This window comes from Desmodus rotundus, chromosome 2 (genome assembly GCF_022682495.2).
Source record: "Desmodus rotundus isolate HL8 chromosome 2, HLdesRot8A.1, whole genome shotgun sequence".
Taxonomy (NCBI): Eukaryota; Metazoa; Chordata; class Mammalia; order Chiroptera; family Phyllostomidae; genus Desmodus; species Desmodus rotundus.
The window spans coordinates 15,710,802-15,729,699 of record NC_071388.1 but is presented as its reverse complement, the minus strand read 5'-3'; the positions used below and the strand labels follow the sequence as shown (position 1 = coordinate 15,729,699).

The 18,898-nt window shown below is 33.6% G+C and overlaps 1 protein-coding gene across 2 annotated transcripts in view; it reads left to right on the top strand.

Annotated features, from left to right (window-relative positions):
• Positions 1 to 18,898, top strand: part of NCAM2 (neural cell adhesion molecule 2) — a 390,639-nt gene that overhangs the window by 299,951 nt on the left and 71,790 nt on the right. For both annotated transcript variants that reach the window (XM_024562711.3, XM_045196939.2), the window contains exons 10-12: positions 3,238 to 3,425; positions 8,455 to 8,551; positions 17,106 to 17,279. In XM_024562711.3, coding sequence (XP_024418479.2) covers positions 3,238 to 3,425; positions 8,455 to 8,551; positions 17,106 to 17,279 — 459 coding nt within the window. The remainder of the gene's footprint in view (positions 1 to 3,237; positions 3,426 to 8,454; positions 8,552 to 17,105; positions 17,280 to 18,898) is intronic.

Below are 18,898 nucleotides of genomic sequence, written 5' to 3'. Positions count from 1 at the left end.
GAAGGACAGTCACATTGCAAGCTGAGGGAAAACCATAGGCAAACACGTCTGTGAAATATTTAGGGAGTGTACTTAGGTGACAAGATGGCGTCATTATTTAGTCAGTCAATCTTCTTTTGAGGAACGTTAAGTTATTTTGAGATTTTGTTATTAAAATAATAATTCATTAACAATTCTTTGTATAAACCTTTGATGATGTTTCAACTTACTCTCTTTTGAAAGGTACCTAGGATTCAATTACAAAATTGAGATTATAAAGATTTTAAGGCTCTTTATCCCTCTGAGGAATTGTGTTAATTGTATTTTCCTCAATAATATATGATAAGGTTCAAATCACCAAAATGTTGCTAGCACTGAAAATTAAAATTTTGATTCTGGATTGAATGGAAATATAATGAAGCCTGGTGAAAATCACCCTAGATTCCATCCCAGACCTATAATTTAAGCTTGATAGCTCTTAATCCAGATCCCTCTTAAAACAAGATAACATTTTCCTTACAAGGTTATTGAAAAGATTAAATAGAATAAAATGTAAAAACTTACTGTCCTGGAAAGCGTTTAACTAACACTTCATAATTCTGTGTGAGATTGGCATTAATAATAAATCATAAGTAGAACAAGACATTTTTGATGATTACTTGATCATTAGTTGTATAGATTATAATTCATATGTTATATATCTGATATATAATCTGTTGATATAATAAAACTGGGTGAAGGTGATTTCTAAATAACTAGAGGTAATAAAACAAAACATGGAAGTTAGACAACTCAAACTGATCATCTATGTAGTGATATTAAGTTCTAAATAGTTAATATTAGTAACAACAATAATCAGTTTATACACCACTTTATATATCAGTTTAGCTACCATTTAATTTAGAATTGTGTCTATGTATGATATGGGATGTGTCAGAAACACATTCTTAATATGTAGCTAACCATTAATTTACTGGATGGATAGAATATTAAAAGTCAGAATATTTGTCTCTCACCGCCTGGCTTATTTCACTTAGCATAATGCTCTCCAGTTCCATCCATGCTGTTGCAAAGGGTATAAGCTCCTTCTTTCTCTGTGCTGCATAGAATTCCATTGTGTAAATGTACCATTGTTTTTTGATCCACTCATTTGCTGATGGGCACTTAAGTTGTTTTGAGTACTTGGCTATTGTAAATTGTGCTGCTATGAACATTGGGGTGCATAGGTTCTTTTGGATTGGTGTTTCAGGGTTCTTAGGGTATAATCCCAGCAGTGGAATTGCCATATGATCTCACCTTTAACTGGAACATAACCAACAAAAGAAAAAAGCAAACAAAATATAACCAGAGACATCGAAGTTAAGAACAATCCAACAAAAGCCAGAGGGGAGTGGGGACGGGACAGTGGGGAGAGGGAATTACAGGAACTACTATAAAGGACACATGGACAAAATCAAGGGGGAGGGTGGAGGTGGAGGTGGGAGGTGGGTTCAGCTGGGGTGGGGTAGAGGGATGGGGAGAAAATGCAGACAACTGTAATTGGATAACAATAATTTTTTTAAAAAATTTATAGATAATGTAACTTACACACAGAATTTACAAAATTACTATAGGACCTGAATTTTAATATAAAGGAGAAATAAAAGGGAGATAATGAACAGCAAAGGAATTTTTATTTCAATATGTAAATGCTTGGGCACAAAAAAAGAAAAAAGTCAGAATATTAAAAGTAAACTTAACTCTGAGCATTGTTTCATATTTTAATAATTGGTAAATTTGGAATGCTTTTATATTAACATTAAAATTATTTTGTGAAACAATCAAATGACATATTTTCATGAGTTCTCATGTCATATGTTAAATATTTGAAATTAGGGGGACATAGTCAGGAAAATCTCAGATATTCCATGCAGCAATATTTTCACAGATATGTCCCCTAGGCAAGGGACATAAAGGCAAGAATAAAAAAATGGGACTTCATCAAAATAAAAAGCTTTGGCACAGCTAAAGAAAACATCAGCAAAATAAAAAAGGAACCAACTGTATAGGAAAATATATGTGCCAATGATACCTCAGACAAGGGTTTGATCTCCAAAATATATAAAATACTCACTCTAGGAAGACAAATAATCCAATTGATAAATAGGCAATGTACTTGAAAAGACACTTCTTCAAGGAGGATGTACAGAAGACCCAGAGACACATGAAAGGATGCTCAGCATCACTAGCCGTCAGAGAGATGCAAATTAAAACCACAATAAACAGTGAAGATACCACTTCACAGTGGTCAGAATGGCCATGATAACCAAATCAACAAACAACAAGTGCTGGCAAGGTTGGGGAGAAGAGGGAACCCTAGTACACTGTTGGTGGGAATGCAGACTGGTGCAGCCACTGTGGAAAACGGTATGGAATTTCCTCAGAAAACTAAAAATGGAACTACCTTTTAACCCCACAATCCCAATGCTGGGATTATACCCTAAGAATCCTGAAATGCCAATTCAAAAGAAACTATACACCCCAATGTTCATAGCAGCAAAATTTACAATAGCCAAGTGGTGGAAGCAACCTAAATGCCCATCTGTAAATGAGTGGGTCAAAAAACAAAGTACACTTATTTACACAATGGAATACTACACAACAGAAAGAAGGACCTCCTACTCTTTGTGACAGCATAGACGGAACTGGAGAGCATTACGTTAAGTGAAATACTCCAGGCTGTGAAAGACAAATACTGTATGATCTCACCCATAAGTGAAACCTAATCAACAAAACAAACAAGGAAGCAAAAATATTACCAGAGACATTGAAATAAAGAACAAACTAACAGTAACCAGAGAGGAGGAGGAAGGGGGATAATGGGGTAAAGAATGGGAAGGGTCATCCAGGACATGTATAAAGGACCCATGGACAAAGCCAAAGGGGAGTTGGATTGAGGGTGGGAGGTGGGGGTGGCTGGGGTGGGGGAGAGTGGTTGGGAGAGAATGGAAACAACTATACTTGAACAACAAGGAAAAATTAAAAAATAAAACATGCAATTCCTGACTATTTAGTCAGGGGCACTGACTTCTTTCCCTTTAGATTGTCAAAAAAAAAAAAAAAAAAAAAAAGGACAACAGCCAACACACACACACACAAAAATGAAATTAGAATTGCTGTGGCTTCATTTTGTAGTCAAGTAACTAACTATTGTTTATATTAATTAAATGATCATGTCAAAGGAAAGGTATATAAATATTATATTATATTGCTTTACAGATGCTCCCAAGTTCATATCAAACCAAACAATTTATTACTCTTGGGAAGGAAATCCAATAAATATAAGCTGTGATGTGAAATCTAATCCACCAGCATCCGTCCATTGGAGAAGAGAGAAATTAGTCTTGCCAGCTAAAAACACCACTAATTTAAAGACATATAGTGCGGGGAAAAAGATGATATTAGAGGTAAGTCTTCATATATATGTATATATGTATACATATATATATACATAAATAAATTGTGCTATTTTAGCCATTATCTACTTTTTTAGAATGTGTTTAAAGATCTTAATATATAAATATAATAACATGCTTATATTGTAAAATATATGTAAACCTATTGCATATATTTTACATTGATTTACTTAAAGGGAAATTTTATGCATTTGGATTATGGCTCATTAATGATTAACATGTCACTATTTATGAGGAAATATGAGTGCATGGCAAAAGCCATTATTTTTCATGAGTTTATTTTTGGAAAATAAAAACAATTATATAAGGGAAAAGTAGGGATACAATTTGTCAGCTTTTAAAGCAAATTTTCAATTTCAGTGTTTGTTCTATGGTGACACTTCCTTCCCCTTGGATTGTTGTATTTAAATGCCACATGCTTGTTATATTTTTACAAGTTCCTAAATAAACCAGATTTACTTGTTCAATGCCTCATTTCACTTTATTTTTACAATTAAGGTGGTAGATCATTGTTTTGTACTGCCAACTAACTGGCCTTTAAATTCTGTTTGAACACAGTACCTTTTATTTATTCATTGCAGATTGTGTGTGTGTGTCAATTTTCCAAGTTTTTATGTCTATGACCATGACCATCGGTCCTTCCAAGTTATGATCCTTTCAGAACAATTGGGAATTATCTTCAATACAACAGTCTTGTTTAGCTGAACACATGCTGTCTCTTCCCACAAATTCATTTTACATTGTTCCATTCCCCTTTCCTTCCCGACCTGGGCCTTAGGCACTGTTCCTTTGGCTACCCTGTGGTCCTAGAGTCTTTGGAGGTAACTGTGTTGATTCCAAACCTAGAGCAGGTACTAGATTGGCATACAGCACTAATCAGTTTTTTAAAATGTATGATTTAAAATACCATCTGATGATGTGCACTGCATGGACTTAAAGATATTTTCATTGGTGTTGTATTCACTCTTCCACCTGGCAGTTGGACTTAGTAAAACATTTGGCTGATAAAAGGGTTTAGCCATCACTTTCCCAAATATTTGGATAACTGACTGATAATAAAGACACTTCATCTAAATCAATTTAAATTGGTTTCTTTGTAACTCTGTTAGAACTAGCTATTGGCAGATTGACACAGAGGTCAATTTCACAGAGACATTTTGTCCGATTTAGCCTAATTTTAGGACTTTAACCACATTTAAAAACCAATGTTGCATTTAAGTTCTTTTGAGCTATGTACTGGTGTGCTCTGGCTGCCAAAACAAAATACTATAGACTGGGTGGCTTCAACAACAGAAGCACTTTCCCTCCCGACACATTTCTGGAGAGTGGAAGTCCAAGATCAAAGTGACAGAGTCGATTACGGTGGCACCTCTCACCTTGGTTTGTGTATTGCTCCCTCTGGCCCTGCACTCACCTGACCTTTCCTCTGACTCTCCTTAAAGACCTTGTCTCCAAACATAGTCACAGTAGAGTTCGACATACACATTTTATGGGGGGAAAAAGTCAGTTCACAACAGGTAGATTTAAATTCATGTTTCAAATCTGTAATTTCTGTTTTACATTATCTTGCTGCTTTTCAGTTTCTGGGACAGCTCATAATTCTTCATCATCAAGGTCAAGCAACAATTTATAAATCTGGCCCTTAAATATTTCATTCATGTAATGCTCCCATGTTACTTAATCTTCTCCCTAAATCACATTCTTCCCCACCCTAAAGTGAAAACTAAGCAATTTTTGTTTAATTTATATATAGCCAGGTGATCTGTTGGTTGAAGTATTAATCCTGAGCATATATATTTTTGTGTTCACTATTTTTAATAATCGAATTTAAGTCCTGAATAAATAATAAAAATAAGTAACTAAAACAACTTAAAAACTAGGTAAGACAAAAATATAATACAACAAGTAAAACAGTAAGTATTAAATTTTTATTACTATCATACTAATTGGTTGGTATAGTACATTATTATTACTTTTTTGTTTAGTAACTATTGAATAGTAGCCTAATTGTTAATGCTTGAGAACATATAATAAAGTGTAGGAAAAAATCAAGTTTACAGATAATAATAAAATGGCCAATAATAAATTTCTTAAATTTATTTTTAAAGATTTTTCTTTTTCTTTGATTAAGTATATATTTGAACTTTTAAATGTATAAAAAATCTATAAATGTATAAATATAAAGATTTTTAAATGTATACAAAATATTTAAATGTATAAATATAAAAAAATCTATAACACCTTTGGATTAGAGTTCATAAATACATCTCTAAAGATCATCTAAACTATTTTTTAAAAATTTTCCTGAGTACCCCGTGAGATAATAAGACAAGTTTTCCGAACATGGACAAAAATTGATGCAGTAAGTTTCTAGTAGGATGCTTAGAATAATATTCTGCATTGAATCATCTGTGTTGTTTTTGCTTGTCTTAAGTAAAGATGCTATTACATAAATGTTTTTCTCACCATGGAATACATAGAGAAAATCTAGTTCTGAGGTGGAGGAAAAAGACTAGCAAGCCTTTTTACTAATATTATACTCGCAGCTTAGAGTTTGATATTTAAAACTGTATTTGTTGATGTATTCTATTTTGCCAAAGCCCAACAACATTTTAAGTAAACTTGAATTATTTTAATTGCATATTAAAATACATAGAAGTATGTCAAGTAGATGTTCCTAGTATTCCCTGGATAAATGTCAGTACTCATTTGCGCATTTAAAACATTTAAATCATTTTAAATTGATGCTTTACTATATACCATTTTTTACATTATTTGATATTTTTTATTGTTGTTCAATTACAGTTGTCCCAATTTTCCCCCCATTACTCTCCCCTGCCCTACCCAACCCCACCTTCCACATTCAACCCTCCCCCACCATTGTTTTGTCCGTGGGTCCTTTATACAAGTTGCTTGACAGCCCTTTCCCTTCTTTCCCCATTATCCCCCTCCACCCTCCCTTCTGGTCTCTGTCAGTTTCTTCTTTATTTCCGTGCCTTTGGTTCTGTCTTGCTCACTTCTTTGTTTTGCTGATTAGGTTCCACTTATAGGTGAGATCATATGGTATTTGTCTTTCACTGCCTGGTTTATTTCATTCAGCATAATACATTATTTGATACTTTGATAACATTTTCAGTTAATTATTGTTCTGAGATTAGGCATAAACCGACTGTTAGACTTTACTTTCATGTTGCATTCCTAGAACACACTAAATGTGCTGCCAGGCACATGATTTGGCTCATTTAAGTCTAGAGCTGTGTGTGTGTGTGTGTGTGTGTGTTTAATATGCTTTGCTAGGGGTAGTTTCTATATTTGTTAATAATACATCATGACAAAGGAATTGTTTATTTACGATTTAACTGTAAAGCTTTTATTTTTCGTATGTGAATAAACAGAGAAAAAAAACATTGGATATCTAAAAAATTGTTCCAATAAAAATTGATATGTTTAAATCACTTTATTAATCTTGAGGAGGGGTGCAATAGTGGCAATTTTTTGTTATGGCTGCCCTGACTCTGTGTCATATTGATTCAGTACGTATTCTTCCTTACAGAATTTATGAATACATTCCTCATATGCCCGTACAGTAAGGACTTCTTTTTTAGTCAAATTCCTTTCTCACTAGTAAAGTTATTTTAGAATTAAATTAGCCTGGTTCATTAAAAGCTGAATGTAAGAAAAATGAATATTTAATAGCTTAGGAGTGCTTCTATAGGAGCTGTTAAAACTTCTAATCCTTAAACCGATGCTCTATGCCTAGATGGGCAGCTGCCTGGAAAATGAATGGCACAGCTTTTTTATACTCTTTCAGAATAACCATCTTCAGTGGACCTCAAAATTGCTCTTTTAGTTAATAGCCACCCATTACCACAAAATCATTTTCCCCCTTTCGAAACAGAGTTGAAATTAACATCAACTCTTGTTGTAAGCATATTCTCTCCTAATAATAGTTACTTGGGTTGAAAATTTTATCTATTAGTCTCATCAAACCTCTTTTCTGAATTGATACTTCAGAATTTCAGTACATTAAAATTACAGGGTTGGTCCCAGTGTTCAGCAATAGAGTCCCAGAAGGTTAACTTAATTATGGATTTCAAATATGTAAGGATGAAGGTCAGCTATGATCTACCTAAAAGGAAAGAGAATGATAGGGATTGAACAGAAATGGAGGCATGCTGTTAATAGCTATCAGGAAAACGTGCCTGTCTTCAGGGATTGCTATACAAGGGCAGTGTTTCATGCAAAATACCTTCCAGGAAAGTTTTCTCTAAAGATTTTACTTACCTATTTTTCGAGAGAGGTAAGGGAGAGAGAAAGAGGGAGAGAAACATGGATGTGGAAGAGAAACCTCTATCCGTTGTCTCTCCCACATCCCTAACCAGGGACCTGGCGTGCAACCTAGGCATGTGCCCTGATGGGGAATTGAACCAGTGACCTTTAGATTTGTGGAATGATGCCTAACCCACTGAGCCACACCAGCCAAGGCCTAGGAATGAATCTTAACCCTTCAGCAATATTTTACATTGTTATATTATTAGTAGAAGATATCTGATATATTTTGAGCCTCTCTTGAACTTTAATTCTGCCTGATCTTAGGTTAAAACAGAGTAAACAAAGAGTTAATACTTTTGGTACAAGATTTTATTTTCAAGTTCATATCTGGAGTGATTGCAGAATATATATTTTTCAAGCTGTCTACTACTTTTTGAGCTTTACGCATATAAATAACTAATGAATTTTCTATACAGTAGATGTAAACAAAATGATGACATTAGTCTACTTCATCTATTGATAGATAGACTGTATTCACCTGATCCTGTGAATAGTATAATTCCATGGACTACATCTTAAAAGGATTTATATTACTTAGTATATTCACTTGGTAGAGGTATCAAAGTTATGTCAAGGAATTTTGAATAATTAAACATATGTGAAGATGGTAGGCATGCTAGATTCTATTTTAGAACTTCTATAATATTGTTTTAAAATTATAAACGTGTTGTTATTATAATTATTATAGATTGCACCTACATCTGACAATGACTTTGGACGCTATAATTGCACAGCCACTAATCGTATAGGAACAAGATTTCAAGAATACATTCTTGCTTTGGCTGGTAAGTAGAACACAATAATTTCCGAAATTCCATAAAATATTTATGCAAGCAAAAAAATAATGCATTTTAATAAGTCATGATTCATGATATTATTCTAAAAATGAGTCAGTGCTTAAAAACTTGGAATAGTTGTATCTGACATGTAGTGAAGACATAGACTATATTTACTAGTAAAAACAGATTTTAAGCCCTGATTCTAATTTCCTCAACTTTATAAGTGAGATATTTATGGAAGAAGCAGGAAACATATCTTAAGAAATCAAATTATACTTTAAGTACAGTAAGAATTTGGTCAAAAATGAAAAATAAAAGACATCTCAGAAGAGAGTTAATGAAAACAAATATATTTAAAATTTTAAATTTGAAAGTACAAATAGTAAGCTTAATTTCAAGGCAAATAGAAAATGTATAGTTACATAACTTTTTTAAAGTCTCATTTTTTATATATAAAAATATTTTTCTTCCTCTAATTTAAAGATATAGAAATAACATCTAGAATAAAATTTATTTTAATGAGAAATCCATCTATGATTTAGTTATTTATATTGTCTAAATAACATATATATACACAAACATACATGTATATGTATAGAATTTGCCATTATGTTATACAACACTGACTAGAAATTTGGAAATATACATATCTTATACTTTGTGCAGCTCAAATGATGCAAAAAATTTGATTTATTGCCTTCTAACATTAGGTAGATAAATTTTTAGAAAACCACTGAAGTGTTATGTTTTAATATAATAAATAGCTTCCATGAAAATATTTTAAAACATTTTCTAAGTAGAGTTCTTATGTATAACTATAATTTTATATCATTACGAAAATATTTTATTACTATGAAAATACATTTACAGAAGTAATATCATTAGTAGTAAAGGTCAAAAGAAGTTAAAGCTCATAATATGAAAATTATTATGTAACTATAAAACTTGTTATTGTCCAATTTAAGTTTTACTACAATAGGAAAGAAGGGAGAGAATGGGTTGTGTTAAAGCATTTTAGGAAGAAAGCCAGAAAGCAAAGAATTACAGTGAGTTGAGACAAGAGTAAGGGAGGGAAGGAGGGAAGGAGGAAGGAAGGAAGGAAGGAAATAAACTAATATTTATTGTCTACCATGAAGTCATTACAAAATCAATCTCAGTGAAAATATGGACAGAAGACTGTATGTAGGCATATGAAAAAACCATTATACAGGCAAATTCAATTTTAGGAAAATGAAATTTTCCTAAATGAAATGAAATTAGTCAGGAGGAGCTCCTGACTAAAGGGGGTTTCAGTGCTCCACTAGCCGTTCCGAGATCTACCTGGTGAGACTTGTGTGGACTAAGTGAGGAAACCCATTTAAAGCAACAACACATGGCATGAGCTCAACAGATGTTAGCTAGCCACTATTGTGGCCAAATTACAGTTCATGTTGGTCACTTTTATTTAGGATAGGATTCAATTTGTTGATGTCTCTTTAAATATAACACATACATTTAGACATTGTAGATCAATGTGTTATAAAATTAGAAAATGGTATAATGACCTCAATTATTCTGGACACTATATATATGCTAAATAATACAAAATTTCACTTCATTTTGTCACTTTTATTTCTCTTCTAGTGTTTTGTTCTACATCTTGTCCACAAAAACTGCTATTAAGTGCTGTGCTTCACAATTGATTTTTTTTAAAACCTCAGTTCAGGACTCTGTACTTAGCCCATTTAATCTCACCTTGTCAGTTAGGGCCCATCTTTTTAACCTACTAAGACCCTGTCAAATTCAATGTTTCAGCTCTCTTTCCAAGATTGATTTAATCCACAAATATCATGAAGCTGTCATCTGTATTTTCACCTAAGTCATGGATAAGCCTATACAATTCATTTTTGAGAATTGTGACCTGCTTAGAAGGTTAAACTGGGTCAATTGAACAAAATTCTGTAGATACGGAATGATAGTCCACCTTCTTGTCCTGTACCCAGACCAGATTTTAGCCAATACTTGTTCCATAAAATTTGAGAGCAGGTTAAACTTAGTTCATTTGTAAACAATTTCTGAAATGAACATAAAACCAGGTTTCTTTTACATGATCAGTTTTGTTATTTAGTTTTGAAAAATCTGTCTTGCTCTCTTTTTGGAAACTATAAGGCACATTTTGGGTGTCTTCAGAAACTATGGCATCCCCTTAATTTTGTAATCCCCAGGATCCTCCAAAGGGAATTAGAATAGCTAAACATTATTTTCAAGGAATCTGTGATTTCATCAATTCCTAAAAATCTGTTAATTCATTCACTCTGCATTTATACAGTAAGTTTCTAGTAGGTACCAGGAGCTGCTCTTGAGTTTGGAAATTTGAAAATGAGTACTATATGGCACCTGATCTTTACAAATAAGAGTAAAAAAGGAAAGGGTTTCAACAGAAGTTTGAATCATATGGCTGGGGACACAAAACACAATTCTGATTGGATGTCTTGGGCAAAGCTTCCAAGAGATATCACCTTTCTTTCTTTCAATTTTATTTATATTGGTTTCAGATGTATAGTGTAATGACTAGACAATTATATACTTTACATAGTTTTCCCCTCCAGACAGCTATCAGCCCTTGAGTTGAGGCTGAAAGAATGAGTCAAAACAGGTTTAGTGACGTAGAAAAGGCAAGATAGAAAAAACCGAGGTGGCTGTACAAATCTACCATGCTGTGACAAGAAGGGGGTGGCGAGGAGAGGAGGCATCTGAGGGAGAACTGGAGGGTGAGGTTGAGTGAAAGGCTTGGTGGTAGTGATGTGAATACAGAAGTAGTGAGGGATCAAATTATAGATCTTAAAAACGTTCATCATGTTTACATTCTTTTATATCAAGTATACAGCAAGGGAAGCTTGGAGTTTTTTGGCATAAAGCAGCCAGGTCCATTTATCAGGAACAACCATCTTGGTAGCATTGTAGACACTGATTTCATCACGGCCAATTTCTGTGTTTCTCTCCATAACCCAAAGTATATAAAGGTAAACTCAAATATCCCAAAATAATCCTCACTATTTCAGACAGGAGCTCTCTCCCCAGACTGACCTTCTTCTTTAAACGCCCAAAGCATATCTCATCTTTGTATGTTCTATTTTCTTCCCCTAATATGTATTTCTAATTGCAATATTTTATGTATAACCAAAACAGAACTTATTATGTTTTAAATTTTATTATTTAATTGAAGTTTACTTTCACTATTATTTTGTGCTAGTTTCAGGTGCACAGCGTAGTGGTTAGAAAATCACATACTTTACAAAGTGGTCCCCCTAGTATGTCCCGTACCCACCCAGCCCCATACATATTTATTACAATAGTATTAACCATATTCCCTCTGCTAAACTTTATATCCCCATGACTATTTTGTAACTACAAATTTGTACCTCTTGATTCCTTTAACTTTTCCTCCAGCCCCACAACCACCCCTGCCCCATCCCTCTGACAACTTTTATTTGAGTCATTTTCTTTTTCTTTAAGTCTTTGGTTAAACATTACTTTTTTTTAGCAAAAAAATTCTTTTTCACCTAATTAAAAATTGCAACACTACAACTATTTTTTTATTTCCACCTAAAATAATCTCTCTTCCTGGATTAATTTTGACCAGTGTTAATAATAATTTATATATTACATTTATTTTTTTGTAATTAGAATATATCTTCAATAAGAGGAGTGATTATTGTCTAATGTTTACTCCAGAACATAAAAAGTTTCCTGGCTCATAGGAGATTTACATGAATTATGGAGTGTATAATCAGTGTGTTTTTTTGATTTGCTTATAAATCATAGTTGAAATGACCCATTAATAATGATATACTGAAATCCATGATTTTTGAGAAGGGTCAAAACTTGGGTAGGTATGAGGAAATAATTTTCGTTGATACCTCGAGTGAAGAGTACTTTTATGGGCAATATTAGAGACAAAATGCTATAATCAAGACATATTTCTGGAGTACTTTAGTTTGATTGGCAGACATAAAAATATATGAACAAATAAATTTAAAAACAGTTATTCAGAGAGTTAGTATAACTACCTATGAGGAGAATTTTTAAACATATTTGGTCATATGTTGAGAAAAGATCAATAGAATAATTATTTAAGTTTGGGAACTGGAGAAACCTAGAGAGGGGTAGTAAAAGAAGAATGAATTTACAGGGTTTCAGATGTGTTGCCAATTGGCTATAAGATTAAGGTCACGATTGACAGGAAAATATGTGTAAAATATTACTGGAAATAAGATGGCCACTCAGAACATTGTTCCTCTACCCTTCACCAGATAAAATAATCACCAAAACAGATTTTGTATGTTTTCACATTTATACTTTGATCAAATGATGACTTCATGTATGTGTATAAATATTTAAGTGTTTGTCAACATTATTTATACACTGATAACCTGCTTAAAGAAAGGATAATTGAGGTCATTTGTGAATGCCCATTGATTTTTATCCATCAACTTATCCTCACAACAGTAACTTTAATGTTGATATTATTGTTACCATTTGGCTTGTGCGGAAACTGAGTCCCAAAGAGTTTAATTTGTACAGGGTCACACAACAACTTCATAGACTGGTCCTATGATGAGCACACATTTCTAAGCTAAACCTCAATATTCTTATCCATTACAATTTGCTTAAAACATTGACATATTGCAATGGATATAAAATTATGTAATTGAAGGAGTATGGTTTTCAGGGAGGGACATTTACTAAATACTTAGTGTATTTCAGGTTTTGTTTTAAGACCTCTACACACTTGATACTCAAAGCAACTCTAGCAGTGGATACTATTTTAATCTCCATTTTGGAGACAAAAATGTTGAAAGGTTAAGGAACTCATTGAAGGGGTTTCAGCTGACAAAAGGAAGAAGGGGAGACTTTGGATCCCTGCATTCTGATGATACATAGCCAGGCTCTTTGTCCAGCTCTGTACTGGAACTAGTAGAGGGGAAAACAAAAGTAAATAAAGAAAGACATATATTCACAACTCTTCTATTTATTCACTCAGGGATGGGTGGTGGCATTCATTAATTATTGAAATTGGAAAGTGCTGAGAAGTAGTTTAGAAAAATATGCTCATGATGATGGAAGCATTGTTTATGAAATTTAATAATGACAATCCCCATTTGAAACACTGGGCTATGTTTGATAGTCTCTTACAATATGATCATTTTACAATATGATACCCAGTGAGGTTAGATAATTCAGGATCTTGAAAGCCAGAGTGAAAAGTCTATGTTGGCTATTGTAAAGAAGAGGAAGCTCCTGAATACCCCAGCTCAGGGAAGTGACGTGATTAGAGTGGTGCTTTAGAAAGATTGATTTTGCATTTATACACTATATGGATTGAAATTTGGTGGGGTGTCCAATAGAAAAGGAAGCTGAGAGCCACAAATGGCATTAAAGGCAGAGGCAGTTAGGCCCTGGGCTTGTGAATTAACAGTGAAAACAGGAAGGAAGAAATGGATACAAGAATTGTGATACAGGAAAGATGAAAATAACTTTGAGACTAATAGTAATGTATATGAGAGAAACAAGGAGGAATATGATTATAAAACAACTGAGAAAGCACAGAGAAGAATTGTAGATGTTAGTTCTGTGCATATCAGACATTATTCCCTTTGGTGTGTTCCACATCTTTGTATATTTTTAATTGCTGAAATACATATTTAACTTATCATATATTTCCTGAGGACTGAATATATTCTAGTCACCTTTTTCAATGTTACATGCACATATGTATGTGTGCATATGTACATATGTAATAATTTAGTAGTCATGAAATCAGAATGTAAAAAAATGTTTAGGAACAGTACTAGATCTGCAAATCAGAAGCATGCTTTTTCTTTTAGTCAGGTAACAGAAAGAAGAGGCCAACACAAAATCAGTATAAATGAAAAGCCAGGGTAACAGTCAGCAGCTCTGAATACAGACTATCTGGCTAGAAAAAGATACACACTGGCCCAAGGCTGGTGAGGGCACCACAGGGCTGGGGGGAAAAGTTTCCTATTTCTGCAGAGATGTACCATGTGGAGGTGCACAGCTTAGCAAATGGTGCCTACCTGTGTGGACAGTGTAAGAAGCAAGGATCATGCGCAAGGCCTATGGTCAAAGGTGGGAGCCCAACAGGAATTAGACCTTTGTCTCCTTCTCCATTAATTGGCACCTTTCCTTTTGAAATGTGTCACCAAATGGAAGATGATCATTGCTGCGATATCTACTTTGACCTAGTTGACCTTAGAGAGTCACTCAGCATGGGGTAAAAGATTGGCAGTCTTGTTAAAAAACAATCTGTGTGTGTTTGAATTTTTTCCTCTCCTGCAAACTTTAGATCAAACTTGCAGATGAAAATAGCCCACAGTTATAAGTTAGGGGTGAAAGTTTTCATTATCATGAAAACTAGGATAATATTTAAGTGTTGCAGCTTAAATAGATGATTTCAATAATTTGAATTTTTATTTCCAGATAAGATTTTAATAGCAAGATAACTTTAGGATGCATTGGTATTCTACACATTTACTTCTAAACCTTAATGTTATAACATAATGCACTTCACAGGATCTTCCAATAATTTACTGTTCCTAATAAGAGCATAAACATGCACTGTTGCATTCCTTTACAACACCCATGCCCAAAATGTCATAAACCTGCCTTCGGGTATCTCACCTGGGACCATTTGTAAGGCATATTTTATGTGACCTACTGCCCTTCCTGTCTTTTAACGCAAGAAATATAGCACATTTGACTTTTGAGAACCATGAACTTTTATATGAATGTTTGATTGTATCTGAGTGGAAATCACTGCATTATTTTCAGTCAGGATTTTTTTTCTTATTTTTTTGTAAGGTTAATTCTAGAGATAACACTTATTTATATACTTATGTGATATGTAATGTATATTATGTGCCATTGAGTTGGCTCCATCTCCTGGTGACCCTACCAATGAGGGACACCCACGGTGTCCTGTCCTCACCAGCTCTGCTCAGCTGTTGTAGCTCATGCCTGTGGCTTTTTTAATGGAATCATCTCATATTTGGTCTCTCTTTTGCTGATGCCTCTTCCCCCCCAACATTATTGCCTTTTCCAAAGAATCCTGCCTTTTCATGATGTTCCCAAAGAAGCACACTTCAATTTTGTCATCTTTGCCTCCAGCGATGTTTCAGGCTTAATTTGCTATGGTACCCACTTGCTTATTTTCTGCACTCAGGGTATCTTTAGGGCTATCCTTCAGCACCATATTTCAAATAAATCAATTTTTTTCCTATCAGTATTCTTCACTGTCCATTTTTCACATCCGTACATAGTAATTGGGAATAAGAGGGTGAACGATCATCCTAACCTTGGTCCCTAATGCCACGTCTTTGCTCCGGTCATCTTTCCTAATAACACTTCCATTGCTGACCTTCCAAGTCTCAGCTTTCTCTTGATTACTTAATTACATGTAAATTGTGAAACTTTATGATTATTTTGTCTGTGATTTTGGAAAGAAACAATGAGAAATTGAGAGACATAAAAAGATATTTTGAATGTTTAATGTGCCTCTAATTCTTCATGCTTCCAGAGTAGAGGTTTTATTAATTTCCTTATTGAGAATTTCTTACCTCTAATTTTCTCCTGTGCTTGTTTGGCCTTTCCGATAACATTTTGTAAAGTTTTGTGTACTAGAGAAGAAAATAAAGTTCCACTCAGGATAATGTGAGTAATGAACTGATAACAAACACACACACACTCCAGAGCAATTTTATAGTGTTGTTTTTTTTTAAATTCAGGAATTAAAACTTACCAGTAAATATCTCAAAAAAAGGTTTATTTTAATTGAATAATACCTACATGAAATTAAGACAAATAGTTTGAAGTTTTATTTAGTTCATAATAGCATTTTCTCTAAACTTAACAATTACCCTAAAATTATCAGGATAATTTTAATGAAAAATAAAACAAAACTCAAATTTTCACAAGAGATAATTATTTATACTAATGGTTGTAAGTCTCCTTTTAGTTCTTATTATGTCCTAATTATACATGCATTCCCTCTGCATCCTCTCTCACAAGCTTGCTTTCTTTGCAAGCAAATGAAATGCTTATATTGTATAGAAAAGGCAAAAGTAAAATTATTTCCTCAAAAATGAAATTTGATATTGAATGTTCCACTCTTTATTTGGTGTCATAGTAATGCTGGTTAGTCTATACTTACTTGCAATTTAAACAGATCACTCAGCTGTTTATGCAAGCTTTGTAATTCAAATTATTAAGTGTACAGGCAATGCTATTCCTGTATTTTTAGTTCTCAGAATTCCGTATTTTTTTCAGAAAGTTGTATCACATTGCTCTTAATAACTTTTTATTTATTTACTTATTTACTTTAAAATTTTTCACAAAGATACATTTTTCTTTAACAGTTTTATTAAATTTGTCGGTGTGACGCCGGTTAACAAAGTTACACAGGTTTAAGGGGCATGATTCTACAACAAATACAGAGGGCCATCTGTACAAAGGCCCTCTGTATTAATAAGGCTATATTTTCTTTGTGAATGCTGCTTCCTAGATGTACCATCCAGTCCCTATGGAGTGAAGATTCTAGAGCTGTCACAAACCACAGCGAAGATTTCTTTCAATAAGCCGGATTCCCATGGAGGTGTACCTATCCATCACTATCAAGTGGATGTCAAAGAAGTGGCATCGGAAACCTGGAAAATAGTACGCTCCCATGGAGTTCAAAGTGAGTCAATGATTTCGAAGGGTGTAGATTAATTCAAGCTGCTCTTAAATATGCCTGTGTGATTAGCTTTCTATCTTCCTTCAAGTTGTACTGTTTTTATTTTTTAAATATGGTAGGTTTGGGAAGACATTTCCATTGCTGTCTTCTTTCTGAGAATAATTTTAGAAAGAGCGGAAAAGTTTGCTTCTTTAGCAAAGATGGATGCCTTTAGAAAAATCACCAAAGTTTAATTCTTGGGGGAAAAAGGATAGGATTTAAAATGTAGGTGGTGGAAAAACAAATTCTGGCATGTGAGATTAGGTGACTGAATATTATAAAATGTGTGTTTTCATTTATTAATAGTATTTCCACCACTAGTAGGTGTGAAAGTAATAGTGTAGCATCTCACATATGTATTCATGAAATCATCTATAAAAATTCATCTGCCTGCTAAAATTTATTTCAAAATTATATTTTAAAAACTAAGATTGTTGTACCAATTATGGCATTTGAATAATAGAAGTAGCTAGCTCAGAGAGGTCAAAACAACATATAACTGTGCTTGTCACTTATGTAGAATTTCATCATGTTGTAAAAATGTGATTTTTTTTCTACTATAAGAAGACACTAAAGTAGAAAATAAAAATAAATTACCAGATTTAGACTTCTATTTGGGTCACAGAATTACATTGGGTGGCCCCAGAGGATAGCATAAAATAGTAAGGAAATTATTGCTCCATAGTGTCATCCTCTACGGGCCCTGCCTTAACCCTTGCAGATGTGATAGGTGTAAGTGTTCTGTAAAGAGCACGAGCCATCTTATGAAGAGTTAGTCTAGTGGAAAATGGAGACAGAACAGATAAAATCATTCTAGTCTCACCTGTATTGGCACCTGCTTGTTTAGCTTTTACTATGAGTAAATAGAGATTTTAGGTAGAAATTTTAGAAATATTACCAATCAATGAATCAATCAGTAATTGTCTATAAACCATACCCCCAAACAGGTCAGCTCTTACAATTTCTTTCATGATGAAAGATTTTCTTTTTATTTTTATTGAGGAGAGGAGTTTATAGGAGCTACTATAAAGGACACATGATGAAAGATTTTCGATAGTAAGTGTTCTTTGGAAACATTCTATTTAGTTCAGGAAAGAAGATTTATAAAGATAGCACTCAAAAAAAAGAATAAATGAGTGAGTTCAAGGACTCTAGTAAAATAAATCACTATCCTAGATGCAGGAATAATATTTATGTTTAAGGGAAAAAATAAGAGACTGTAGAAGGTAAAAGATAGAAAGAGAAAATGAATTCTTTCTGATACTGCAGAACACCAAAAGTGGGTGCTTGAGCACAACCATGAGGAAAAGTAATATGAATTCTATACACTACAGAAATCACTTTTGGCAAAATAGTACTGCCATACCTAACCCCTCCACCGTGGGAGAGAAGGTTAATAGACTCACATAAGACTTTGTAAAGTTGCAACACTGTGGAGAATGTACAGTTACTGTGGTCTTGGGTGGCCAACTTGATCTGCTTTGAAAATCTGACTTTCTACCCATGTATCCATCTCTCAGAAGCATATCCCCATGCCTATAAAACTGATATATGATAATCAGGGATATTTGTTCATTTACAAT